Raw genomic sequence first — 25,827 nt, 5'->3', positions numbered from 1 at the left:
TTTGGGGAAGCAAACCTTTCATTACGACTTTATTACGAGTAAAACAACACACACAAGCAATTCAATTTTTCTTTTGCTGCATCCATCTTGCAATGATCACGTATGAGTGACAGATAGCGTACAGACTAGAGAGGGAATAAAACCAGATCGTTCAAGAAACACATTGATCATAGACACAACTGAGGAACCTCATAATCCATGCGAACGTGCGTTGCTGGAACACCCAACCACTTGGTAGGACGCACACGTACGCACTACCACAGGACTCGAAACACCACCACCAATCTTCAACAGTCTAGTGCACTTCCTCCTCCTTGTGTGTGTAGATGACGCAGTCGGCCTTGGGGTAGGCGACGCAGGTGAGCACGTAGCCCTCGGCCATCTGCGCGTCGTCCAGGAACGAGCCCTCCGACTGGTCCACCTCCCCGGACGCCAGCTTGCCCGCGCACGTCGAGCACGACCCGGCGCGGCACGAGAAGGGCAGCTCCAGCCCAGCTCCCTCGGCGGCGTCCAGGATGTACGTGTCCTCGGCCACCTCCACCTCGCTCTCCGACCCGTCCGGCCCCACCAGCTTCACCTTGTGCACGGCCGCGGCGGACGCCCTGAACCGGCCCGAGACGGCCCGCGCGCGCGGTCGCGCCGGGGAAGCGACGCGCGGGGATAAGGTCTGGCCCCGCATGGCGCCCGGTGCGGGAACGGAGTACATTGTTGGAGTAGTTGCCAGCGCCATCATTCGGAATTTCAGATCCTTCAGAGTTCAGAGAGTGCAGTGATGCCAACAAACAAGATCAAAACCATGACGAAATCGATTTGAACACGATCGGAACCAAGAAGGGATCGAAGACGGATAGGTTTGGATCGACCAGCAGTGCGAGGCATACCTGTTTTTGCCTCCTCTAGGACGATGGGCTGATGAGCGGCCGCACCGAGAGTTTCCAGCGCAAGCAGAGGAGCAGTGTCACGAGCTCTACTCGGCACGGTATTGAAAACTTATAAAGGCCGTGTGCTAGCTCGGAGTTGAGCGGCGTGCCTGAACCAGAAGCAACCTGTCTTACGCTTGGCCGATCCACACCCTTGGGAAACGGCCATTGGTGATGCGGCGAAGGTGCTAGATGAAGGTAGAACACCCGCATCAGAATATGTTCTACAGGTGTCGCGCACTTCGCGCAGGTTCGCCGGTGCAGTGCAGACTTTGGAGGCATTAGCTTCCCTGGACCCTGGGTGCGTACTCGGCTCGATCGGCTAGTTCACTGCCGCGCGTCCCCTCGAGCGGCCAGGGGACAGAAGCCGGGTTGCACCTGTGCGCAGACGGCACCGAGGAACTAGCTGGTCGAGGCATACGCGACACGTTGCCGTTGCCGTTGCCGGCGCTCTAACGAACTATAGAGCGGATGATACAGAGCATGAACTCTGCATTCGTGCGTGAGGTAGTACGAAGTACTAGTCTTTCGATTCGTTCAGTTTTTGAAGTTTTTCAGGTGCTCGTGGATGTTTTTACTTTTTAGACACATCAACAATTGACCTGCCATATTTTCAATTTTTTTTTGTTCTTAGTTCTTACTCCTACCTGATTAGCCTGAACAGTTCAGGGTATCCTGTAGGCAAGCAGCAGCCGGCTATCCCTGAACGCCAAGCCAAAGTACTCGGTGAACTTCGGCTATTCCATGTTCAGTAAACGTCTGTGAATGCGGAAACGTTGCGGTAAAGTTCCGAACCAGCAGCACGCAATATGTTCTCGCCATAACAATGTTGTTCGCAGCTCACTGAATCATTGGAGGTAGTACATGCCGAAGCCCATCAGAGAGATCTCCAGAGTCTGGACACATGCTCGTTCGCACTCATCACGCTGTGTCTCTACGTTTCTCCGCAGAACACTCGATCTTACGCGACCCACGCACATGGACGGACGCATGTCCATCACTCACGCCCCCGACATGACAAGAGTCTATCTCAAACTTGGGACTTGACAGCATCGCTGTACCCGGTGAGCCCGTCGTAGAACCTGGACCACAGCATGATGCCCCCGTACTTGGTCGCGTTCTTCACCACCGGCAGCACCTGCGCCACCAGGTCGCTCGTCGGCACGAACCCGCTGCCGGCGGCCTGCGGCGCGGCCGGGAGCCCGAGGAACACCCGCCCCGCCCTGATCGACGTCCACCGCGCCCACGCGCTCGCCAGACCGCCGACGCCGGCGCTCGCGCTGTACTGGCACGGCGGATTGTTGTAGAACTGCACCCACACGTAGTCGAACCGCCCCGTGGCGAGCGCGGCGCCCAGCGACGCGTCCGGGAACGGGCACTGCGGCGCCGCGGCGAGGTACACCGGCTTCCGGCCCCACCGGGAGTACGACTTGAGTTCCCTAGCCAGGTCGTCCCAGTACAGGCTCCCGCCGCTCTCGATGTCGAAGTCGATGCCGTCGAGGACCGCGTCGCCGAGGGGCCTGGACTTGGAGTTCCCACCGAGGTAGTTGTCCCAGAGGTACTTGGCGACCTTCCTCGCGTCGGCCGGGGACGACAGGCCGTAGCTGCCGACGCCGCCGCCGATGGAGAGGAAGACCTTGATGCCCCTGCTCTGGCACGACTTGATGTCCGCGCCCACGCCCGTGCAGCCGTTGGTGGCCGGGTTGCAGTGGCCGGCCAGGTTGAGGACCGGCGTCTGGCCCTTGCCGAACGTGGGGAGGAAGGCCACGTTGACGAACTTGTAGTTGCCGGTGGCGCACGTCTGAGCCAGCGTGCCCTCGTTGCCGTTCTGGCCCCAGTAGATGGCGATGTCGCCGGCCCGTGCTCCGGCGGCTAGCCCGGCCAGCGCGAGCGCCGCGACCAACACCATTGCCGGAAGAGATCTCGCCATCTTGTTCCTCGATCGAGTTCTTGGTATGTAGTGGGCTAGTGGCACTGCTCTGAAGCTTGGATCTTGCTCGGAGGTTCGTGGTCTCTTTATAGCTGATGAATCCGTTGATTATTTGGTGCGCAACTAGCAGCGGCGCAGTCGTGTTCTAACGATCCCTTCATCATCCGTTAGGTGTGCTAGCTAGCCGTCGCAAGTTGACCGGGCACGATTGAGAATTTGGGATAGCGCAATTTGTGGTTGGATTTGGATCTTATCATCGCGAGCAGGGCGGTGTCAATATTATACTCGTCACTAGTGCGTCTAGCGCGCGGCGACGGTAGTGCGCCGGCAGTGGTTGACCGCTGACCTAAGCCCGCGGGTCGTCGGGTTGAGGACGGCGGCTTCCACTGATCGCGCGGCCAACTGCGACGACCATTTCTATCCACCCAATCTCCACGCTCGCCGCTGCTTCGAGTTCAAAACGCTCAGTGCGCGGGAGCGAGGCAGTAGAGAGTAGACGCTGCGTTTCCGACGACGCAGTCATGACTCATATGCGGTTGCGCTACGCCCTGCTAGTGCTAATCGAAACCAAGCCGGCAGTTCGATGTCCCTTTCCAAAGGCAGCCATGCCCACAAGGTCTGCAACTTTCCGGGCACGAGACGGAGGTCCAATGCGATTCTGCCGGTGACTCGACTGTTTGGATAGATAGCGAGCCCAAAAATATCATCCTCCTGCCGTCCTGCGCTCGATACAGACAGCGAAGGGGACCTCATCGGAACTGTGTTGATGAACTGAATGACGTCATGACAGTCACGCATCTTCGTACTACTCGGCGGGTAAGGCCAGGAAACCCCCCAAACCTGTCGCTAATCCAAGGATTAACGAACTTTAGGCCAGCGCGTACGTAACGAGATTGGTTCAAGGTTGTAGTGCTCCTGGACGGAGGAACGGACAGCCGGCCGAACCAACTGGGGCCCCTGTGGCTCCCGTCCTTTCAGTTTTAGCTGTACTCTGAAGTTTCAACTTGATGAAAAAATACGGTACGATTGATGTCAGGTGCAGCCACAGCAGCGAAATAAAAATGGGAAACGGCGATTCACGTGCTGATGGCCTGAGTCTGAAAGTTCGTGGTTATCATTTTCAGTAGAAAGAAGATTGCGACAGAAGAGGCTCCACTGCATTTTTAAATTCTCAGCATGCGCAAATTTAATATTAGAAGGCATTTGCTATGCCTATAACTCACTCACTGATGTGAAGTGAACAAGCAGGTGCGCGAAGAGCTTGCAGACGACATTAGGGGGTATGGAATGCTAAGTGCTCCAGTGCAGCATAAGAACAGTGTTAAATTAGGTGTTCTGAATTCTTGGGTGGATAAAATGCTCAAATGATTCCTCCTTTACAAAAGTCCTCATATCCCACAGGCGTAGACAGCTCAACTCACAATGTCAGAATGATGATTATAGACTAAAAAAGGGCAAGGGGATTAAGTGTTTGGGGAAGTAATTGGCAAAATAATTCGAGTGCCAATTCAGGATTTGTCACGCAATACTCTAGAAGTCTAGTATGTGGAACTGGACCCTACGTGTCAGGGGTTCGTCTTGCATTGATGCGGTACATGTCTACATGAGTTGGTGTTATTTTCATAAATGATCTTAAGTTGATTGACTCCGTATCCAAGGGATTATATAGGTTGTCTTATGAGTTATGAAATGCCATTTTTTTGATGGTGTGGGGTAGAGACAATGCGGTGAGATAAAAGAGATCATTGTATCATTAAAGCAACTATTTCATTGTCACAGTTGGAGTTGTCCTGACTATGTAATATGCAATGCTCGCTTGTTTATGCACAAAATATGTGATTGTGGAATAGCTATGATACGATTAAAAATATAGTCCATTGTTCTTATAATCATCTTAACAATATTATGTATCGATGCAATAGAGCGTCTACAAGATGTCATGGATATGCTTGCCCAAGCATCTTAGAGTGACATTCCAAAAACGTAGAAAAGTAACCCAAAAAAATCTCATTCATGGATGTCAAGAATTTTCCTAGCAACCTCATGCTTTCATCAATTATCGTCAGCTCACAAATAAGAAATGAATACGAACTAAACGTGACTCAATTAGTTACTTTTTTCATAGTAGAAAGTAGAACTTTTTTTTTGAAGTACGTACGAGAGCCATGCATATTTGTATGAAGAAGAAATAGAAATGGTAGAAATGGGATTCACTTATTACCCGTATTCAAGTCTCTAAAATTCAGCATGGTGCTTGCGTTTACAGCTTCGTCGAGCGATAGGATTTGTAATTTTGTACGATCATCCCTAAATAAAACAAGTCGAGGAATCTAAGAGCCAGTTTGGTAGGGCTCCAACTCCTGTGAAAATGGTTCCGGCTTTGGCTCCACCGGTGGAGTGACTTCTCCGGCTCTGGTTTCTCCTTTTGGAAAACCATTTGGCAAAACGGCTCTTTCATGTAGTTTAAAATAGTTAGATAAGATGAAATACCCATAATACCTTTTCCTTTTCTTTTTTTTTTCTATTTATTTTTCTCTTTTCCCTTCCTATTTCTTTCACCTCCCACCGTCAGCTCCCTATCCGCTCCCAGCCCCGTCGCCCGGCTCCCATATCCCGCCGCCGGCCCGCCCCCGCCGCCCGCAGTCGACCCCCACCTCCTGCCGTTGCCGTCGGCCACCTCCGCCTCCACCTCCCGACCGTCGTCGACGCCGTCTCCGCCCGCCCCCACCTCCCCGCCGCCGGCCGCCTCCCACCCATCGTCGTCTCCGCCCGCCCCCACCTCCTCGCTGCCGGTAGTGTCCCGCTGGTCGCCGCCTCCCGGCCTACCTGCTGCCGCCTCCGCTGCCTGCGGGCCCTCCCTCGAGGGCACTGTGGGAAACAGCTGAGGAGGAGCCGCGGGAGACGACTTTTTTGGCTCCGTCTCCCCGAAAACAGCTCCTCTCAGTGGGATTTCTGGGGCTCCGGAGTCGAAGCCGGAGCCCTTTCGCCCGAGGCGCGCCCTTTGGCAGGGCTTCGGGAGAAGCCGCTCGAGGAGCCGCTCCCGGAGCCCTGCCAAGTAGTTAGTTGGAGAAGAGGACTGTTTTCAAAATACACAATCTACAGAGCGCACAAAAATTTATGACAAAGGGTCCTCTACTTTATTTGAAGGCCCTAGATGGCGATAACTGAAAAAATAGCTAGCAAAGCAGAACACAGTCTCCGAACTACGGTCACGTAGAGACAGGATCGAACACGAACATACTCGAAAGATAAAATGATCTACCACAACTAGCACCGTGCACACGCACGTACAAATAGACGCATGCAACACACGCACGCTTGCCGATTTCCTAGAGCACGTCCAGTCTCAGTCTATCAGACGTGGCTCCTAATGGCAGAGCTGTAGCCCGTGCGATCGTCGTAGAACTTGGACCAGAGCATGACGCCGCCGTATTTGGAGGAGCCTCTGATGAGAGGCAGCACCTGCGACGTGAGCTGGCCCGCGGGCACGAACCCGGTGCCCGCCGCGTCCTTGGAGGCCGGCAGGCCCAGGAAGATCTTCCCCGCTGGCACCGACTCCCATTGCTTCCACGCGTCCAGGAACGCGCTGCGCCCCGAGCTGAACTGGCACTCCGGGTTGTTGTAGAACTGCACCCACACGAAGTCAAATAGCCCCGTGCTGATCGCGCCGCCGTCCCACTCGTCCGGGAACGGGCACTGCGGCGCGGCGCTCAGAAGCACCGACGTTCCGGTGTTCTTGCCCATGCCCTTGAGGTCCCTGCAACCAGAGCATGAGCATGTGTGTGCACATCAAAAGAGCATGAACGACGAGCTAGTAGGCTGTGGCGAGAGTTTACTTGGCCAAGTTGTCCCAGAACTTGGCGCTGCCGAGCTCGATGTCGAAGTCGATGCCGTCGAGGACGGCGTCGCCGAGGGGGCGCGACGACGACGTGCCGCCGAGGTAGCTGTTCCAGAGGTACGCGGCCACGATGCGCGCGTCCGCGGGCGAGGACAGGCCGTAGCTGCCGACGCCGCCGCCGATCGAGAGCAGGACCTTCACGCCACGACGCTGGCAGGAGCGGATGTCGCTGCTCAGGACGGCGCAGCCGCCCGACGAGGCGTCGCAGTGGTCGGCCAGGTCCAGCCGTGGCGCCCGGTCCTGGCCGAACTGGAAGACGAAGGCGAGGATGACGAACTGGTACCTGCGGGACGCGCACGTCGCCGACAGGGTCGCCTCTCCCTGGTTCTGGCCCCAGTATATGGCGATGCCACCGGCGTGGCTTGTGGCGAGGAGCGCCAACAAGAGGGTGGCAGTGAGCTGGAAGGGAGCGAGAGCTCGGCCTGCCATGGTTAGTTGGAGCGTGCCTGGTTAGCTAGAGTAAGGATGTGGTTGCTTTGAGTAGCTATGGTTGATGAAGTGTGATTAGCTGGGTCCCCTTTTTATAGCGGTTTGACAGTGTTAGCAGTAGCAATGTGAGCATCATGGACTCATGAGATGGGCCTACAGATAGTAACCGGTCCATCGTGTTGTGGTGCTCCCGGACGGAAGAATGGACAGCCGGCCGATCGAACTAGGCTTGCTCCTTGGCTCGTTTCATTTCTACCAATCGTTTCAACTCGATGAAAAATACATTTCCATAATTCCGTTGATGTCAGGTGCAGCAATGCAACATCCTGCCGTTCTGCGCCTCTTCAGGCGGGCTCTTCTGCCGTTCTGCGCCTCGCGTCGCGGATACTCGAACAGTCGAACGCGAGCGAGCGAGCGATTAGTCCAATGCCTGGGAGTTCAGGCTGACGCGGCGCCGCCTCCGACCGCGCGGCGCGCCGCCTTCGACACGAGAAGAGGGGAGAGCTGGGTGGAAGGCGAGAAGCGGCGGCGATGGCACATGGGAGGCGCAGCACGAACGCGGTGGCGGCAGGGGGAATCCGGAGAGGAATGGGGAGCGGACAGCGGAGGATTGGAGGGGAAGGAGCAGTAATCCGTTCTCCGCGGCAAGGCTGCAGCCGCTCGCCGGCGCCGGCGCCGGACGGGACGGACAGAGTTACCGGAGGATTGATGGGGTGTTTTCTGCATAAAGGTGGATCGCGATCCAATTTAGGGGTGTTTATGTATATCGTAAGGGTCGATTTGTAAATAATAGGATCGCGATCAATAGTCGCGATCCATTTTAGGGGCTGTGTGAATATTTGGATCACGATTATTAACCACGGAGGGGGCATTTTGTAAACTGTGTAATACTTCCTCGGCTTCGCCACGGCAGCTCAATCCGTGAGCGCTGATTCCGGTCGCGGGGAGGCTACGTCGGTGGCGGCAGCGGTATCCTACTCCACCAGACACGACATGGGCGAGGTCCTCTACTCCATTCCCTCGGCAGACGGCACCAACAAAATCGTCATCAATCTTCTCTTCCCGCCGCCAGTGAGATCGGCGACGAAGGCGGCGGTTGTGGTCAGCAAGGAGCAGCGGCAAGGGAGCCCGCTCGTACATGATGTCGCGGGAGGCCATTTGGATGGGATCCGGTGAAGGGAGATCGTGAGGACCCCCACGCGCAGCCCAGTGAGGTTCCCGTTTTGATTCTCCTCTTGTTCTTCAGTGAAATGAAGAAATTGGCAATTATTCATGCGTTTCCAATTTCCCATTGCTGTCTGGCGCACCAACCATGACGATATGAAATGGGAACAGTCGATTCGTGTAACTGATGACCTGATCAATAGTTTTGGAGATTACATAGGCTGTGCAAGTACGTGGTTACAATTTCCAGCATAACGCAGAACACGATTTCAGACTTCAGAGGCACCGTCATGATTTCTTTTTTTTTTTATGAATCGAATACAAGAATTCAGGTGGCCACTTTGGTATTAGGACATGGATATGGGCGCAAACAAGAGAAATGGGATAGCAAATGCTTTGGAGATGCCAGCAAAGAACATGCATAGTTTGGGTTACTACTGAAGTTTTCTGAAGAGCCGGTGCAAATTCGTTAGTTTTTTCTGCTCAAAACTTTATTGGAAGCGTAGACCATCAACTTCTAGTTCAGGCTGGCGTCCGTTCCATCAGTTTCTATCCTTGCAGGACGAGGATAGTTCAGGACTGTATGACCTATGAATTATGATCAAGTTGGTTGTATTTGTTGTTGTTTGCAGAAAAACATACCTGAAGGCAGGAGATGCAAACTCTAAATATTTTTTTCCTTAGTGCCAACAGGAGGAGGAAGAATTTTATCCAGAGCCTGGAAACACTAAGAGGATAGTGCATCTGCAGGAGGAAAAAGAAGCAGCAATCCTTGATAATTTTCATTCTATACTGGGAACAACAACATTAAGGAGTCAAACACTGAATTGGGAAGCAATCAACCTGCCAAGATTTGATCTTAGAAGAAGACTTCACTGAAGATGAGATAAAAGAGGTGGTAATGGAGCTTAAGCCAGAGGAAGCACCAGGGACAGATGGGTACATAGGAAAATTCTTTAAATCATGCTGGAAATTATTAAGGAAGATCTAACGCGGCAGTGCATACTTCTATAACATGCATGGACAACATTTCAATATTCTCAACTCAGCCCATATTGTGCTTATACCTAGAACACCTGAAGCAAAAAGGTTCACTAATTATCATTGCGAAGATAATCTCAAAATTACTGGCCAACCGGTTGTCAAATAATCTGAACATGTTGATATCGAGAAACCAGAGCGCCTTCGTAAAAAAACAAAACGAGTATACATGACTATTTCCGTTATACCCAAAACTTGATCAGAGATTTATACCGAGCAAAGAGGCCGGCTCTTTTCCTAAAGATAGATATTGCACATGCTTTCGACAAGGTTAGATGCAACTATCTGATGGAAGTTCTAGAGCAAATGGGGTTTAGGGTAAGATGGAGAGAATGGATTGCTATACTTCTGTCCTTTGCATCATCGTCGGTTTTGGTAAATGGATCGCAGACGACAAAGTTCAGACATAGGACAGGGCTTCGACAAGGTGACCCTTTGTCACTCATGCTGTTCATTTTGACACTTGAACTGCTGCAAAGACTCTTAGCCATGGCCGAGGAAGATCAAGCCTTATCTCCAATCAACAACAGAACAGCCAAAATTCGAATCAGTTTGTATGCCGATGATGCGGCAGTGTTTATCAATCCGGTGAAAGAAGAGGTACAAGTAGGGAGATATTTGATATCTTTGGAAGAGTGTCAGGACTCAATATAAACCTTGCTAAGAGTGTTGCATATCCAATTCGTTGTGAAGGGATAGATTTTGAGGATGTCTTGCAAAGCATGCCATGTCAATTGAAAAGTTTTCCATGCAAATATTTGGAGCTTCTACTAAGCACAAGACGATGGACTAGAATTGAAGTGCAGCCACTTATTGACAAAATTGCAGCCAAGTTCCTGGCTTGGAAAAGCAAGCTTCTTGTAAAAGTAGGTAGACTCACACTTGTGAGATCGATCCTAACATCGGTGCCCATTTACTTTCATATCAGTCCTGAAGGTATAGCCCTGAATCCACCACTCCATCTGCAAGACTTCTTTGTCAGTAATCAGTGTGTCTCCATTAGCTACTTTCACCAGTTTCGACTTCATGGTTGTAGGTGTAATGCCATATTTCTGGAGAAAAGCTGAACTGGCAAAGCTATGGGAGCTTCCACTATCCACCAACAACAGCATAATCTTGTTTTTCACCATTGCCTTGAGCTTCAGTGCATCTCCTTCATCGGTACCAGAGATTGCATTAATGGATAGTGAGCAGAACTCAGCAGCCAAAGAAACCTCAATTGCCAACTGCTCTAACACTTCATCTGTAAGAGCAACATCCAGATCACTCACCACCAGTGCATTCACCTGAGCTCTGGGATGCTTGGAACATTTGGATGAATGAGTAGCATAAGATTCCATACAATAGTAGCATAGATTGTTTGCTTTGCAATAATCCCTCTTCTGCCTTTCTTTATTGAACTGCGAAGGAGCTGGAAGGTGTTTGATGTCTTGTTTACCCCCAGCTAGAGTTCCTTCTTCATAATTTTGCCTAATACACCCCCCCCCCCCCCCCTCCGGGAGCAGTGTGGAGGAATCTCACCAGAGCGATGTGGATGTGGTCGGAGTGGAGGACGATGTGTAGCATCACGATGAGATGTCGAAACAACGAGCCCGCATCCGAATAATCGTCTTGCATCCTCTCCATTGTCAGCTTGGCCACTGCCTGCCCGGTGGCTTGAATCTGTCGTGAGAGCGTAGATTGATCGATGAGGACATGCTCCAGTGCCTTGGTTGCGAGATCATGGTTCACCTGCATCCGTTGTTGCACCCAATCCATGCCGTCGACCAGGACAATCAAGGCTCTCTAGCATGCTGTCCCAACGCACATCGTCCTTGGCGACCATCTCCTCTATAGCTTCCCAATGCGCATCCTCCTTGGTGGCCCTCTCCCCATGGCTTCCAGGATGAATTGGGACTGGACGGAAGGCTTTGGTGGCGCCGTGGTGAACCGCCCGCAAATCAACTCGGGTTAGCATAGGAATTATAGGAAATCAATTGTCGTCGCCGGTGTTGCACGGCAAATGACGAGATCTCACCAGACCCACCCTGTTTCCGAGATCATATCGACAGAATAGCGCGATTCAGCACACAAACGCACAACCAGAACGCCCCGCACCTGAATCCAATCGAGGATGATGGAGCCCGTCACCGTGCGCCGCCAATCGAAGCCGAGAGTCACCGCCGCCACATGCCTCCAGCTTTAGAACGCCGCCAAGAACTGCTCCAAACACCCACGCTGAGGAAGGTAAGTTCTCTGATACCACTTGTTGTGCCCGTTGCCGTCGGCGATCGCTGGCGACGTGAGAGATGAGATCGAATTCAGAGAGAGATGGGGAGCCGCGAGAGGAAAACTTCCCCTTCACGTTTACTATTCTATTAGTTGATAATGCTTAAAGTTCACGGGTTACAGAGCTACGCCTTATACCCGGCGCACACACAGACTCCGTCACTGACCACACGGGCCCACGCACGCTAACTCACGCCACGCTACAACAGATTGCTCTCCGATGACATCTTCTGGGAAACCCGCCTCCCTCCTTGTAGTGACGCCTTCCTCATGGGGCGTTACACTGAGCAATAGTTTTGGAGATTATATAAGCTGCACATATGCGCAAGTTCGTGGTTACAATTTCTAGCAGAAAGCACAGCACGATTTCAGAGGCACTTTCATGATCTCATTTTTCTGAATCAATTACAGTTAGGCCCCGTTTGGATCATTGGAATTGAATTCCATCCTAATAATCATAATTTAGACACAAGTTAATTAAGCTAATATAATTGTATGTGGAATATAGTTGTATATTATAGTTGGTGATATGGGAGAGATACTTGTATGCTGCACTTCTACTATAGAGAAGCGAGTCTAAGAGCGTGCTATAAGAATTGAATTCCATCTAATAACCATAATCTATAGAATCAATTTCCATCTCCCACCCCATGAATTTAAGATAGGCTTATATCTAAACTTTGGAAAGTTGTGGAATGCCACATTCCAACATAAATTAGCCTACTCCATTAAATAGATTCCAATTCCTTGGACCCAAACGGGGCCTTACAGGAATTCAAGTGGCCACTCTGAGATTATGACATGGATACGGGAATTCAAGTGGCGCAAACAAGAGAGGTCGGACAGCACAAGTGCTTTGGAGTCGGGAGCAAAGAACATGCATTAGCTTGTGTCGCTACTGAAGTTTTCAGAAGAGCAGGTGCCAATTCGCTAATGTTTCTGCTCAGAAGTTTTGTGTAATTGTATGCCATATTATATCAAGCGTAGAGCATCTATAAAAAAGCTGTATGGTCCATGATCAGATGCATAGGGAAAAAATTGCAAAGAAAAGGTTTTTTTTTGTAACCGTACCTTAGCACGTATTTCATTAAGAACAAAGCATATTACAGATGCAGCTAAACAAGACTTGACCAACACAAGAGCACAAAGGATTAAAAATAAAGAAACATTGAAGAAAAGACAACCAAACTCACAGCCGGCAAGCGGCTGAAGCAGCAACCACAACAAACTGATAGCAGAAGAAGCATGAAGGGGGAGGACACCCCCAACCCTGCCACCCTAACAAGGCTACCCGAAGAGCTGAACCTGTAAAAGGGATACACCGTCACCATAGATGTCTAGGGAGAGCAAGCTTGAAGTACGAAATGTTGGCAAAAACCTCCACCGAACAGCACGAGCATGGCAGCAAAGCATCCGCCAGAGTAGTTGAACAGCGGCAAAGCATCCGCCCGGACCAACCAGTGGTGGCGAAGCATCCACCCATGTAGCATCATGGTGGCAAAGCATCCACCCAAGCACATGGTAGCAAAGCATCCACCTCAACCAAAAATGGTGGCAAAGCATCCACCCAAGCACATGGTGGCAAAGCATCCACCTCAACCAAAAATGGTGGCAAAGCATCCACCCAACGACCACAACCTGAGCAGCATCCACCTAGAGGAACCACCAACAGCACGACAATGGCGGCATCCGCTAGAAGATAGCAATCCAGGCAACCAAGGCGACGATGGACAATTCAAAACGAAGGCAGGCACAAAAGAAAAAATGTCCCCGTGGAGAGTTGACGACGACCACCACCACGACAACTGCAAAGTGGCGTGAACTTCCAAAACGACGCCTCCATGGAGGAATACGACGCCACTATCACCGCCGTCGCTCGACCTACACGGTTAGAGTTTACCCCTGGAAGCTCGCAGGTGCAAGAGGGGGGAGGAAAAAAAATGACGCCTCCAAGGAGGTAAACGACGTCTGAGGGCGTCGCCGTCATCTGCTTGCTTGCAAGCAGAGGCTTTCACCTTGCCCCTATCCCCCGAGCACGCCGCCAACCCTTCAGAGCCGCCACCAAACATTAAGGAGGACTCAAGGGCATCCACCACAAACACGGGCAGCGCAACACTGGCAGCGCAACAAGGCAGCGGCTGCGACAACTCCCGAGTCTTGACTGGCGACTGGTGGCATGAGGATCTGGCGGCCGGCAACAGCGGGTGGGGGCACGACAACTACCTCGGTGGGGGCCAGTAGGGAAGGGGGAGAGGTGGGGAAGGGCTCCTCCCCTGGCAGCATGGGCGTCTTCTGCTGCTCCTCCGACTTCGGTGGCACGCGGCGGGAGGCGGCAGCCAAACGAGCGAACCCTCGGCGAGGCGCAGGCTGCCCTGTCCCGTCCCGCACCGAGACGAGACGCCATGGCGCCCCGCCAGGAGGCCACAGCCCAAGCCCCTAGGACGACATGGCGGTGGCGCCAGGCGAGGGGGAGCCGTCGCGTCGGGGGCCCAGGCTAGGAGGCACGAATCCGAGTCGCAGGGAGGCGGATCCATTCACCGGTGCCGGCAACCGGCGGCGGCGGCCCCTAAGGCTGCCCCGGTGACCAAGGAGGACGATGATCGACGGTAGAAGCAGGCCCTCCTAGCCCGGTTTGCGCGGATCTGAGCCCAGGGATGGTGGATCCAGCGACACCCGAGCCTGCTGGTGGAAGACAGCCGGCGGCCGGCGACGGGCGCAAGGTGACCCGGGGAGGGCAGATCCGCGCCGGTGGCAGGCGGATCCGGTGACGCCGGACCCGGCAGCGACGCACGCCAGCGGCAAAAACGACCAAGCGACCAGGGTTGGGTACGGTGAGAGAGGGAGGGAAGAAGAAGAGGGAAGAAAGTGGGGAGCACGCGGACACCGGCTTCGGCGCCGCCACCGTCGCTGCCGGCGGTGGCGGCAGCCCCCCGGCTAGGGTTTGAGGGGGCTCGGCGGCGAGGCTCGGGTGGCCCCCGAGTCACCCAGGAGAGGGACGCGGGGTCAGGCGAACAAATGGAAAGGAGCTCCAATTTCGGCTTACAGCCTCACCAACAAATTCGATTTTTGACAAAGAAAAGGTAATAAGGTATCTCCATTTTATTCAGTCGTGTGATACTACAAAGTAACAAAGGAATGTACAGGGAACACGAGCCAACACAAACAGAGTACAGTAAATCACTCTACTACAGGTCTAGACACGAACACGAGCAGGCAAGTATCACACATGGTTCTTGATGTCCGAGCTGTAGCCCGTGCGGTCGTCGTAGTACTTGGACCAGAGCATGACGCCGCCGTACTTGGGCGAGCCCCTAATGAGCGGGAGCACGTTCGAGTTGAGCTCGCCGGCGGGCACGAACCCGGTGCCGGCCGCGTCCTTGGAGGCGGGCAGGCCAAGGAAGATCTTCCCTGCCGGCACCGATTCCCACTGTTTCCACGCGTCCAGGAACGCGCCGCGGCCGGCGCTCACCTGGCACGGCGGGTTGTTGTAGAACTGAACCCACACGAAGTCGAAGAGCCCCGTGCTGATGGCGCCGTTGTCCCACTCGTCCGGGAACGGGCACTGCGGCGCCGCGCTCAGGAGAACCCCCTTGCCGCCCTGGTTCTTGCCCATGTTCTTCAGGTCCCTGCACGGCGTGCAGCCAGCCAGCCATGTCAGAATCGTGTGACACGAGCCTGCAACGGCGACGAGCAGCTAGGCTACGTGATTTTACCTGGCGAGGTTGCCCCAGTACTTGGCGCCGCCGAGCTCGATGTCGAAATCGATGCCGTCGAGGACGGCGTCGCCGAGGGGGCGCGACGACGACGTGCCGCCGAGGTAGTTGTTCCAGAGGTACGCGGCCACGTCCCGCGCGTCCCCCTGGGAGGTCAGGCCGTAGCTTCCGTCGCCGCCGCCGATGGAGAGCAGGACCTTGACGCCGGCGCGCTGACACGAACGTATGTCCTCGCTCAACCCAGTGCAGCCGCCTGACGAGGGGTCGCAGTGGCTGGCAAGGTCCAATTGCGGCGTCTGGCCCTTGCCGAACTTGTACACGAACGCGAGGATGACGAACTGGTAGTTGCCGGACGAGCACGTCTCGGACAGGGACGCCTCGCCGTCGTTCTGGCCCCAGTAGACCGCGATGCTGCCGGCGTGGCATGTGGCAAGGAACGCCACCAAGAGGGTAGCCATGAGCTGGAAGGAAGTGAGAGCTTGGCTCGCCATGCCTTCAGCGTGTTCAGTTGGCTACTTACTTTAGGGAAGTTCTACGAGTTTTGGGTAAAGAGATTGATGGATGGACGATGGCGAATTGCATAATGGTGTCTCCCTTTTATAGTGGTTTCACAGTGTTAGGATTTCCAATATGAACGGTGTCGAGAGAATTTTGAGTAGGTTTCGTGCCGTCGTTCGTCCGCACTTGTGTGAAATTACCGGGAGTAGTTGCGGTTAAGTAAAGTTCGATTAGTTTGTGACAGGTTATCCGTTACGCAGTTTACCTTCCCTGGTGATCAATGAAGGATAACCATCGAAGCTCAGTGGTTTACATACCTTCGTTTTTATTAATTCATCATGTCACTTGTCATGAAACATAGAGAGTTTTGCATTCGTAGTGGCTCGGTCTCACCCTAATCATTGGATGAATTTTTTTCTGCTGATGTACGCGTGTTTTATCCTAATTATATGAAGGAAAAAAATTAACACTAACACATTCTCGATTCGTACAGGAGATTTACACTACCTACATCTTAAGACATGAGCTGCATTTTTCATAATTCTACCAATCCTCTATTTTTCTGTTCCTCAGCCAGCTAATTTCTTGGATAAGTACCACGGTTTTTAATTTTTCTAATTACAGTTATGATAATACCTTATACTTGGTCCATGGTTGAATTCTCTTCAAATTAGAGCTAACCGGTCCTTCTGGAGCAAAATGATTTTTTTAATAGTTGTATTTGATAATCTTTTAGAGTGGTATACATTTATATATGAAGATTTTATAACCTAAATCAATTTGGTGTGGAGTTTATTTTCACCTACATATTTAATAGTATTTAGTTTAGTTTTAATCTTTTCATAATTCTACCAATCCTCTATGTAGCGTTTATAAAGATTAATTTAGGTTACAGATACTTCTTTTAAAACTGAGTTTTTTAAAAAAGGTTTAGGCCCGTTTGGATCCCTTCATTTTGAAGGAATTGAAAGCTACTTAATGGATTAGGCTAATTTATCTTGGAATGTGGCATTCCACAACTTTCTAAAGTTTAGATATAAGCCTATCTTAAATTCATTGGATGGTTGCGGAGGCAGTTGTACCCTCTACCCACCTAGTGTCAGACCTCAGGTCGCCAAGTTTAATACCCCATATGTTTCATTAATGTCAATGTTCTTTTTCGGTGTTAGGTGATGTGATCATCAACAACGAAATGTTAACTTCATCAATCTCAGGATCTACCGGTCCAGTCTCTCCTAGATGTGGAGCGTGCGTGTATACGTTCGTAAGAGGTGCGTGTTTATATTTGCGAGGGTTTGCATTGCTGTGTTTCCTATAGAAAAGTATTTTGTGCTTTGTGGCCAATTCAAAACGCCTTTGCAGCTTGGATGCCTCTGATCGTAGATCATTGTCAAGCTCCCTCCGCTTCTTCTCCTAATCGCTCTTGTCTTTGTCAGTTGTCACTGGTCGTGTGGCCGTCCTTCACACGGACATTTTGGACGTTGGTGTGCGCTAGCTAGTCTCCCTCTGATCGGCCGGCCCGACGTCCCTCTGGCCCTCCTGACCTACCTCCTTCAGTTTTTATGTGCACTAGAGCCTCTTACGAGCATTCTAACAATGGTGCGAGTTGCTCTATTTTCAGATAGTCAGTGTGAAGACTGAAGAGCTTATTAATTACCCAATCTTTGCATTGGGCATTTAGGTAGTGATCCAAACTGGATGCTCTCTCTCCCTCTCTCCAAGATAAACAGAGCATACATGTCCTTTTTCCATTTTGTATACCTGGCAATTTTAGCGTGGAAAGTTTCAGTTCACTAGTGTCGGCATTGTCGCTCTTCCCACTAGACCTCTCCAATCCCCAGGAATATCCAGATTAAGACCAGAATCCAGCTCACTCGAGCACCTTTCGCCAATTCGCTCCCCTAATCTAGTGATCTTTGCACCCTCGTGACTGGCAAGACCAGCAGAAAACACTGAAAAACACTTGGTGCCGACATAGCCCCAGTGCAGCTTTACCTTACTTCCATAGAACATGATGGCATCAACGGGCAAGACGTCGTCAAAAAGGCAGGAACGCCGCGTGACCGGACCCCGCCGATGTTCCGAATTCCGATCACCCGGAACGCATGCATGCCGGCCGGTTCGTTACACGACCACGCCGGCGCCGAACAATTTTAACCGTTCAAAGCCGTTGCGCTACGTGTCAAACACACCGGGAAGCCACAGCTCACAGGTTCAGGGGGCGCGCGCGTTGGTGGAAGGAAGTAGGCGGGCGGGGCGTTCCAGGGGCGCGAGAGCGCGCGCGCGAGGTGCACGCATACGGGGGTTTTCGTGGATCGCTTTTTGGAAGGGAGGAGGCGCCGCATACGTAGAGGCTCCAGGCACCAGCCATCATTATAGCCTGGACCGGACAAATTGGAGAAAGGAAGGGAGGGAGGGTGGTAGGAATTCAAAAGCGGCGGAAGCGGAACCACTCGGTCACGCCGCGTGACATGTTGGCCGTGTTGGACTCGGTCGCCGGGAACTGGAAGGCGAACCATGCAGACCGTCAGAAGAGGTGGTGCGTGGTGCGTGTGGGTCGGCGGAGTGGACTCGAAAGCAGCAGAAACAGCTCGGGTCCCTCCCTCATCGTGCCATGCCCTTGGAGCCGCATGGCCCACGCACAAACCCATGTGCGTGACGTGGGCCCATGTCTAGAAGGCGGGCTCGTTCGTTGCGTACTCCTGGCCCGGAAGCTTGCACCCGTCGGCCCATAATGATATCCAACACCGGCTGCGGAACGGCCCAGGTCGGAAGGCAAGCGACACAGCCAGCGAGCACGAGGCCGGAAGGAAGGTTATGAACGTGACGTTGTGATGATCCACCATCTTTGCACGGCCATTGCTGTCTGGAGGGCTTATGACTTTACGCAGCGTCGGCCCTTGACCGCACCGTATAGTCCAAACCATCACAATCCTCCCCGTCATGAAAAATCAACAACGGCCAGTCTTGTGTCTTGTCCATCCTTGGACGAGCCTGCCAGTGGTGATCTCTACGGTGTAGGGTCGCGGTCATACAACACACAGGTCCAGCCCCAGGTCCAGCCGCGGTGCAACGACCTCACCCTCCTCCGTTGCTTATTTGCCGAACACGGGAGACCGGATAATTCGAGACGCTATCGCCCTGCCACCGCCTGTTTACGGCCAGCGCTAGCGAAAAGGACTCGAGCGAGAGCAGATGCGCCAAAGCCGGCGGCGGGGTTCAGGGTGGCTTTGGTTGGACTTTTCAACATGTTTTTGCTTTTGCAAAAGTCAAAAGACAACCAAAGGGCCTAAAAGCTCTACGTGCTTTTGCCCAAAAGCTACTTTTGCTCTAGTACAAAATCAAAAGCACCTTCCTCCTGCTTTCAAGTGCTTTTGGGGTAAAAAATTACCCACCTGCCACTGATTATGAAGGTAACGATTCATTTTTTGCCCCCATCTATTTCTCCCGAAGTGTCCGTCTGCTCCTTCCCGTCATCGGCCCGTCGCCGCCCATCGCCGCCGGACGCTGTCCGCCGGCCCGCCATCCGCCGCCCCCGGACGCCGGTCCGCTTCCCGCCGACCCGGCACCGCCGGCCGCCCGCCACACCCCCGCCCCCGGATGGCCGCCACCCGACGACCCCGACCGCCGCCACCCGACGCCCGTCGCCCAGGGTCGCCGGCTGCTAGCCCGCCGTCCGCCGCCCTCGGTAGCTGGCCCGCCTCCCGGCGCCCCTGGCCGCCCGTCCCACCCCGCCCCCCGGACGGCCGCCGGCCCGATGCCCCCGGCTGCCCGCCACACCCCCGCCCCCGGACGGCCGCCGCCCGACGCCCGTCGCCCCAGGTCGCCGGCTGCTGGCCCGCCGGCCCGCTATCCGCCGCCCTCGGTCGCTGGCCCGCCTCCCGACGCCCCCGGCCGCCCGCCACACCCCGCCCCCTGGATAGCCGCCGCACCCCGCCGCCCCCGGTTGCCGGCCGCCACTCCCTGCTCATCCATGTTCAAGGATGGCATCCTGTATAGAACTTTTGATGGATATAATTTTATTTTATGTGGACCAATCACTTTAATGGATGAAAATATATAAAATTTATTTTGTTACGAGCAATTTGCATATAAACACACTCACAGACCTTTAGGGGTATTACAGGTATTTCTTACATAGCCTACAATTTCACAGCTCCTCTAACCAAACGGTTTTCTGCTTTTCCCACAGCTGCTTTCTCACAGCTACTTTTCCATAGCCCATAGCTCACAGCAGCTTTTCCAAAAGCTACAGCAAAACCAAACGCACCTCAGTGGATCACATTGCCCGCTCGCTGTCACTACCCGAACGGCACAGACCACTACCGAACAGCACAGACCCCAGACCGGAATTTCGTTACGCGCTGGTGCAGCTCGTTACACCAGATCGCGGGGCGTGGGTAGAGACAAACCCGGAGCACCGGCCGGAATCGCACCGCGCAGCCAGCACCGGGCAGGCAGCAGGCCTACACGGCTACGCAACGCGGGGTCTTGTCATGTCAGACAGAGCCGACGGGCGCTGCCGCTTGGACCTTGTCACCTTGGTACTGTATCTTGCTTGCAGCTGTTGCCTACAACTTGGCTTTAACCAACCGCGCAGGCGCAGTCAGGACTCAGGACGGCATGGGACAGCCAACTGATGCCGTCTAACCTGAGTCCTCCTGACTGGCACCTGGCTGATAATCCCGAGACGGCCACAAATCACAAGACCGGTGAGCCCGGCGATCTGCCGATGTCATTCTCATCTCCACCCACGCATCACACTCGTCCTCCGTTCCCCTGGGACTCGCCGGCCTCCGCTTGCCGGCTACCGCACAATTCCGGCCGCCGTCTAGATGGCAAGTCCGCCTGGGTGTTTTTTTTTTTCAGTTGGTTCTTTGCCGATCCTCGATACTGATACTTGCTCCTCCTGCTCGTGCTAGTGCATGGTAGAAGTAGAATTTTGCACCTCCCAGAATTTCATATTTATGTTCTTGAGATGCTTTGCTAGTTCCTTTGCCCTAATTACTCTGCACGCACATGCACTGCCACACTTTTAACTGTCCGTCGCTCCCGTTGGCTCTTCTGATACTCTCTGATCTCCGTGGCTCTGTGCCATCTGCATGCTCTGCAACGCGGGGTCTTGTCATGTCGGACAGAGCCGACGGGCGCTGCCGCTTGGACCTTGTCACCTTGGTACTGCGCTCCGCATGCTTGCTGATTTTTTCACTACTCACTGTTTAGAATAATATTTCTGGTAGCTCAACGCTACCTTGTTGGAGATAGTCTAAGTTCAAGCCAAGTTTCTTTTAATGGTTGGGGGTTCAAACAGTTAAATAATTGTGGAATAAAAAATAGACGCAGTCAATAGTTGAAGGTTGTAAAATAAATTTTCTCAGTAAATTATATGGAGGAGCGTAAGATATGAATACGGATTCTTTTTTACTACACAACTACGCCACAAACAGATAATCTCGACCCCTCTTATTCAACTATGTGATATATCATATATGTTCTACATGTGACGAACAAATGAATCTGGAGCACAACTCAACACTGTACAGAGGAAAAGCACTGCAGCACGGAACACCACCTCTCGCAACTCTTGCACGCCGATGGAGCGTTCACGGTAAATATCAGACATGGCTCTTGATGGCCGAACTGTAGCCTGTGCGGTCGTCATAGTACTTGGACCAGAGCATGACGCCGCCGTACTTGGGCGAGCCCCTGATGAGCGGCAGCACGCGTGAATTGAGCTCGCCGGCGGGCACGAACCCGGTGCCCGCCGCGTCCTTGGAGGCCGGCAGTCCCAGGAAGATCTTCCCCGCCGGCACCGACTCCCACTGCTTCCACGCGGCCAGGAACGCGCTGCGCCCCGAGCTGAACTGGCACTCCGGGTTGTTGTAGAACTGCACCCACACGAAGTCGAAGAGCCCCGTTTTGATGGCGCCGCTGTCCCACTCGTCCGGGAACGGGCACTGCGGCGCCGCGCTCAGGAGCACCCCATTGCCGCCCTGCTGCTTCTTGCCCATGTTCTTCAGGTCCCTGCATGTCGCGCAGCCATAACAGGACTCAGGATCGTGTGCTGAACTCCGCCAGCGCGTGCGTGATTTTACCTGGCGAGTCTGTCCCAGTATTTGGCGGCGCCGAGCTCGATGTCGAAGTCGATGCCGTCGAGGACGGCGTCGCCGAGGGGCCGGGACGACGACGTGCCGCCGAGGTAGTTGTTCCAGAGGTACGCGGCCACGTTCCGCGCGTCCCCCTCGGAGGTCAGGCCGTAGCTACCGTCGCCGCCGCCGATGGAGAGCAGGACCTTGATGCCGCGGCGCTGGCACGACTGGATGTCCTTACTCAACCCCCTGCAGCCGCCAGACGAAGGGTCGCAGTGGCTGGCAAGGTCCAGCTGCGGCGTCTGGCCCTTGCCGAACTTGTAGACGAACGCGAGGATGACGAACTTGTAGTTGCTGGACGCGCACGTCTCGGACAGGGACGCCTCGCCGTCGTTCTGGCCCCAGTAGACCGCAATGCCACCGGCGTGGCATGTGGCGAGGAGCGCCGCCAGGATGGTGGCAGCGAGCAGGAAGGGAGCGAGAGCTCGGCCTGCCATGGCTTGAGCGTGCCCTGCTAGGTTGGCCAATAGCCCACGACTAGTAGGAGTGTTGTCTTGGTTCTCACTTCTCAGTAGTGATGACTGATGACTGGCGAAGTGTGCTAGGTCTGGTCTGCTTTTTATAGCTGTTCTTGACAAGCCGTAGCAAATGCAACATGAACGCCGGGGGGTGAATTTTGTTCAGGTTCCGTGCCGTGGGTCGTCCGCACTTACTGAGTGGTTGCGGTTAAGGAAAGCCGAGATGAGTAACGTTTGGTTGCGTCGTTAAGCTTCCACGAATAATTTACGTGACACAATATCAGCGAGCAAATAACGTTGATGCTAAATCAAATCGGAGACACTCCGACGTACGCAACTGACTGCAACAGCACACGCGACAAAAATTTGGGTCTTTCCTGAATCTTCCAAGCTGAATGCCTTTGTGTTTGCTCCACCGTGAGTCTCAACAAGATACGATACCAGACAGGTGATGGATGAGTGATGGGCACGCTCATTTTAGTTTTAGTAGAAACACTGCATTTACAGCTTGATGCTTATGCAAACTATGAAGCCAATCCTCAGTAAGGGGATATTCCAAGGTCCCTACACGGATACACCGAGATTCATTCAATCCAATCGGGAACAAAGGTCAGCACCGACCACATGACTAGCAACAATGGTCAAACCAAATGATATAATGCAGCATTCCAATGGAACTTAGAAACATCAGCGAAGAACTATACGGGCATACAGCCGAGGTGAAAAAAAGGGGCAATAGACCACAGGAATTGAGCTTAGGCAGCGACAAAAATGTTGAAATAAGATATTACCATAGGTTCGATATCAAGAACGAAAACATCTCGCACAAGACAATGGGGATTTAACACCTTAATCCTCAATAGTTGCACAAAAAATTGGTGGTAGAGAAAATAGCAAAGTCCCCCAGTAAAGTCTCCTGGAAATTCTACAAGCCTAAGAGAAAGATTTAGAACAACCGGTACACCTTTCCCATAGTGCTCTTCAGGTACAGGCATCTCACCTGCAAACACAAACAAAAGGTGTCAGCAAAACTCAGTGATCTATCATAACGGAACAAGCACGAATTTTACACAGATGCAAGGGAAATCGAGGGTTGAGACATACATTCTGCCAATTCTTCTTCAAGAGTGACACAAGGAAGTTGACGCTCATTTGCACATTCTGGAAGATTTGCTTCTCATCCATGCCGCAGTTGCCAACAGCAACACCCATGCAAAGCACCTTCTTCAGCTGGAACTTAACTGTAGCCTTAGTCTCATTAACCTTGGATTCAAGGGATTCCTGATGAGACACCAAAGTAGGGAACTTTCCTGCAGTGATGTTCATGTAAGATGAGCAACTCGAGTAAACCAAACCATGTACAAACATATTGAGTGGTAAAAATCATGATAATTAATTGCAGACTAGTTAGGGTCAGGCAATCACAAAATGATAGCAGAATCAAGGCGACAAAAGTTCAAAATTACACTGATTGTACTAACGAAGAGAAAAATATGAACTATGATTCAAGAAACAAAGTTGCCATATTATAACAGACACAAAGAAACGTCCACACGTAGTTTATACAGTCTATCTCACAGTTAATGAGAAGTAGCTCATTGCACTTAAAAATCACAACAAATGCCTATATAATGTAATAGATGGAAGTTAGATGTCCTTGCCTGCCTTGTTAAGACCAGGTCCAAGAAGACGAGGAATTTGCTTAATGATGGCCTCAGATGCAAGGAAAGCATGGTATTTCTTTGCGAGCTTCTTAACTAGCTTCTTGTTTTTGTTCATCTTCTTGAGGGCTTCCACATCCATACTGTCCAGACCTATTCTCCCTGCCTGAATAGCACATTGTAAAAAGATATTAGAGCAGGTATAAGCAAATAGCATAGAATCTAGATATGATAAATCTAAATGGTGTTGAACAAGGCATAGCAGAAGTGACATAACACAAACTCACAAATTATAGACTGATTCACGATATAGTTTAAATCAAGCATAACAGCCACAGCCAGTCAATGCTTTGATAGAAATAATACTTCACCACTAGTGAAAAGGATTAAATTCTGAGAACGGGCAATTCAATGCAAAAAATGGAAACAATGGTACAAACATAGCATACCTCCTCAACGTGCTGAGCATCACCAAGCATGCAAACCTTCATCTTAGGGCGAGGGATGTGAGGCAGCTTAACAGAACCACTGAAACGCTTGTCCTTTTGAGGGTCATAGTTCTTCAGTCCAATCTGTAGCTCAATGGTTTCGACAAACTTGCGCTGCTTTTCACGGGAGTCATTGGTAACTGAGGCAATTGCCTCCCTCAGAGCGTCGCTCTGCAACTTACTGAAATAAAACAAGAGACAGTTAATTGCATGCTGCAATTCTTAGGTATTTTGCTTGGGACAACAAAATCTTGGAATAGCTTTTCTGAACACATCAATTCCATGGAACACAAATGATTGAAACAGACAAAATATCTATACTCAAGGAGCAGATTAACAAAATAACAGGATAAGTTAGTTAAAAAGATGATGCATAGGAAGTAAACATATTAATCCTAAGCAGCAATGAGCTCAAACAGAGAAAGCAAAATCCCTGAACACATCAAATGAGGTGGTATACATGATAGACATTTGCCCCCAGTTACAGATTTATAGAAAAAGTGTTGTGTGTCCATCACTTCTATTGTTGGACTGCCAAATCATAGTAAGCTTGGTAACATGACCAGTACATGGAGCTTCACCTCGAGACATACAAAGCACCGGGCACAACTAATTTGGCACGCGAAATTCTACGACAGATCAACATACACCACAACTGTTTCGCTGCTGCCAATGGGGAAACTTCCATTCAAATCTTGCAGCAAGGACGCACATAACAACTAATAACAAAAATATGGATTGCAAATGTACCATCTAAGAAGGGGTTCAGACAGTCAGATAAATCGTGCAAATAACACGATAAAAAAGGCTTGCAAATAGCGAATCTAAAACAGGGTAACTCCTAAACAATGCGAGCCACATCACTGACAATAAAATTGCATTGCTAATAGCGACCAACTCTACATCACGCTAGACATGTCTGCCTGTTCTCACACAGAAAAGAAAACGCAACCACGACCGAAACAGAAGAGAAGCGCAGCCGTACCTCATGGCGCCGGTGGTGCTGGTGCGAGCAGCGTTCCTGCGAAAAGGCGGATAAGAGGGCGGGTGAGATGGAAGGAACAACCGCAATGGAGCGGATGCGTGGGGAGGAGAGAGAGGGAGAGGGATGCGGCGGCTTACCTCGAGGTAGGGGGAGGCGGCGCGGCAGAGTGGAAACCCTAGAATTGTTGGAGGCGAGGAAGAGCGTGGTTTTATACTGGGTCGGGCC

At 52.2% G+C, this 25,827-nt stretch overlaps 6 protein-coding genes across 7 annotated transcripts; all 6 read right to left on the bottom strand.

Moving 5' to 3' along the window:
- LOC101775558 (ferredoxin, root R-B1) lies at positions 1 to 1,096 on the bottom strand. Its single transcript, XM_004970605.3, has 2 exons — positions 882 to 1,096; positions 1 to 748 (listed from the first exon to the last, which is right to left on the bottom strand). The coding sequence occupies exon 2, from the start codon at positions 731 to 733 to the stop codon at positions 296 to 298; it is 438 nt and encodes a 145-aa protein (XP_004970662.1). The 5' UTR covers positions 734 to 748; positions 882 to 1,096; the 3' UTR covers positions 1 to 295.
- Positions 1,097 to 1,730: 634 nt separating this feature from the next.
- Positions 1,731 to 3,095, bottom strand: LOC101775158 (hevamine-A). Its single transcript, XM_004970604.2, has one exon. It carries the CDS (start codon positions 2,848 to 2,850, stop codon positions 1,951 to 1,953), a length of 900 nt encoding a protein of 299 aa, XP_004970661.1. The 5' UTR covers positions 2,851 to 3,095; the 3' UTR covers positions 1,731 to 1,950.
- A 2,869-nt stretch (positions 3,096 to 5,964) lies between these two features.
- Positions 5,965 to 11,622, bottom strand: LOC101774751 (acidic endochitinase). 2 transcript variants are annotated; one of them, XM_004970603.3, is made up of 3 exons: positions 11,114 to 11,622; positions 6,687 to 11,044; positions 5,965 to 6,607 (listed from the first exon to the last, which is right to left on the bottom strand). In XM_004970603.3, the coding sequence occupies exons 2-3, from the start codon at positions 7,175 to 7,177 to the stop codon at positions 6,205 to 6,207; spliced, it is 894 nt and encodes a 297-aa protein (XP_004970660.1). In that variant the 5' UTR covers positions 7,178 to 11,044; positions 11,114 to 11,622; the 3' UTR covers positions 5,965 to 6,204. The 2 variants fall into 2 exon arrangements, with proteins under 2 accessions (XP_004970660.1, XP_022682870.1); XM_022827135.1 differs by having other exon boundaries at positions 6,687 to 11,290; positions 11,480 to 11,619.
- An 848-nt stretch (positions 11,623 to 12,470) lies between these two features.
- On the bottom strand, positions 12,471 to 15,915 carry LOC101774347 (acidic endochitinase). The gene is made up of 2 exons (XM_004970602.3): positions 15,364 to 15,915; positions 12,471 to 15,276 (listed from the first exon to the last, which is right to left on the bottom strand). The coding sequence occupies exons 1-2, from the start codon at positions 15,852 to 15,854 to the stop codon at positions 14,871 to 14,873; spliced, it is 897 nt and encodes a 298-aa protein (XP_004970659.1). The 5' UTR covers positions 15,855 to 15,915; the 3' UTR covers positions 12,471 to 14,870.
- A 5,370-nt stretch (positions 15,916 to 21,285) lies between these two features.
- On the bottom strand, positions 21,286 to 22,522 carry LOC101773953 (acidic endochitinase). The gene is made up of 2 exons (XM_004970601.2): positions 21,957 to 22,522; positions 21,286 to 21,885 (listed from the first exon to the last, which is right to left on the bottom strand). The coding sequence occupies exons 1-2, from the start codon at positions 22,445 to 22,447 to the stop codon at positions 21,477 to 21,479; spliced, it is 900 nt and encodes a 299-aa protein (XP_004970658.1). The 5' UTR covers positions 22,448 to 22,522; the 3' UTR covers positions 21,286 to 21,476.
- A 695-nt stretch (positions 22,523 to 23,217) lies between these two features.
- On the bottom strand, positions 23,218 to 25,827 carry LOC101773539 (60S ribosomal protein L10a). The gene is made up of 6 exons (XM_004970600.4): positions 25,740 to 25,827; positions 25,603 to 25,638; positions 24,579 to 24,798; positions 24,130 to 24,295; positions 23,573 to 23,778; positions 23,218 to 23,468 (listed from the first exon to the last, which is right to left on the bottom strand). Exons 2-6 carry the CDS (start codon positions 25,605 to 25,607, stop codon positions 23,415 to 23,417), a joined length of 651 nt encoding a protein of 216 aa, XP_004970657.1. The 5' UTR covers positions 25,608 to 25,638; positions 25,740 to 25,827; the 3' UTR covers positions 23,218 to 23,414.

The sequence above is a fragment of the Setaria italica genome, chromosome V, assembly GCF_000263155.2.
Source record: "Setaria italica strain Yugu1 chromosome V, Setaria_italica_v2.0, whole genome shotgun sequence".
Classification (NCBI taxonomy): Eukaryota; Viridiplantae; Streptophyta; class Magnoliopsida; order Poales; family Poaceae; genus Setaria; species Setaria italica.
Note: the sequence above shows the minus strand (reverse complement) of the source record. Positions and strands in the feature narration are given on the sequence as shown.

Excerpts from the sequence above, each read along its gene's own strand:
- LOC101775558 (XM_004970605.3), bottom strand. The coding sequence starts at position 733 with ATGATGGCGCTGGCAACTACTCCAACAATGTACTCCGTTCCCGCACCG.
- LOC101775158 (XM_004970604.2), bottom strand. The coding sequence starts at position 2,850 with ATGGCGAGATCTCTTCCGGCAATGGTGTTGGTCGCGGCGCTCGCGCTG.
- LOC101774751 (XM_004970603.3), bottom strand. The coding sequence starts at position 7,177 with ATGGCAGGCCGAGCTCTCGCTCCCTTCCAGCTCACTGCCACCCTCTTG. Across the intron at positions 6,608-6,686 it reads TTCTGGGACAACTTGGCCAA|GGACCTCAAGGGCATGGGCA; the intron begins GTAAACTCTCGC and ends CTCTGGTTGCAG.
- LOC101774347 (XM_004970602.3), bottom strand. The coding sequence starts at position 15,854 with ATGGCGAGCCAAGCTCTCACTTCCTTCCAGCTCATGGCTACCCTCTTG. Across the intron at positions 15,277-15,363 it reads TACTGGGGCAACCTCGCCAG|GGACCTGAAGAACATGGGCA; the intron begins GTAAAATCACGT and ends CACGCCGTGCAG.
- LOC101773953 (XM_004970601.2), bottom strand. The coding sequence starts at position 22,447 with ATGGCAGGCCGAGCTCTCGCTCCCTTCCTGCTCGCTGCCACCATCCTG. Across the intron at positions 21,886-21,956 it reads TACTGGGACAGACTCGCCAG|GGACCTGAAGAACATGGGCA; the intron begins GTAAAATCACGC and ends CGCGACATGCAG.
- LOC101773539 (XM_004970600.4), bottom strand. Across the intron at positions 23,779-24,129 it reads ACCTGGTCTTAACAAGGCAG|GAAAGTTCCCTACTTTGGTG; the intron begins GCAAGGACATCT and ends ACATCACTGCAG. Across the intron at positions 23,469-23,572 it reads TGAAGAAGAATTGGCAGAAT|GTGAGATGCCTGTACCTGAA; the intron begins GTATGTCTCAAC and ends TTGTGTTTGCAG.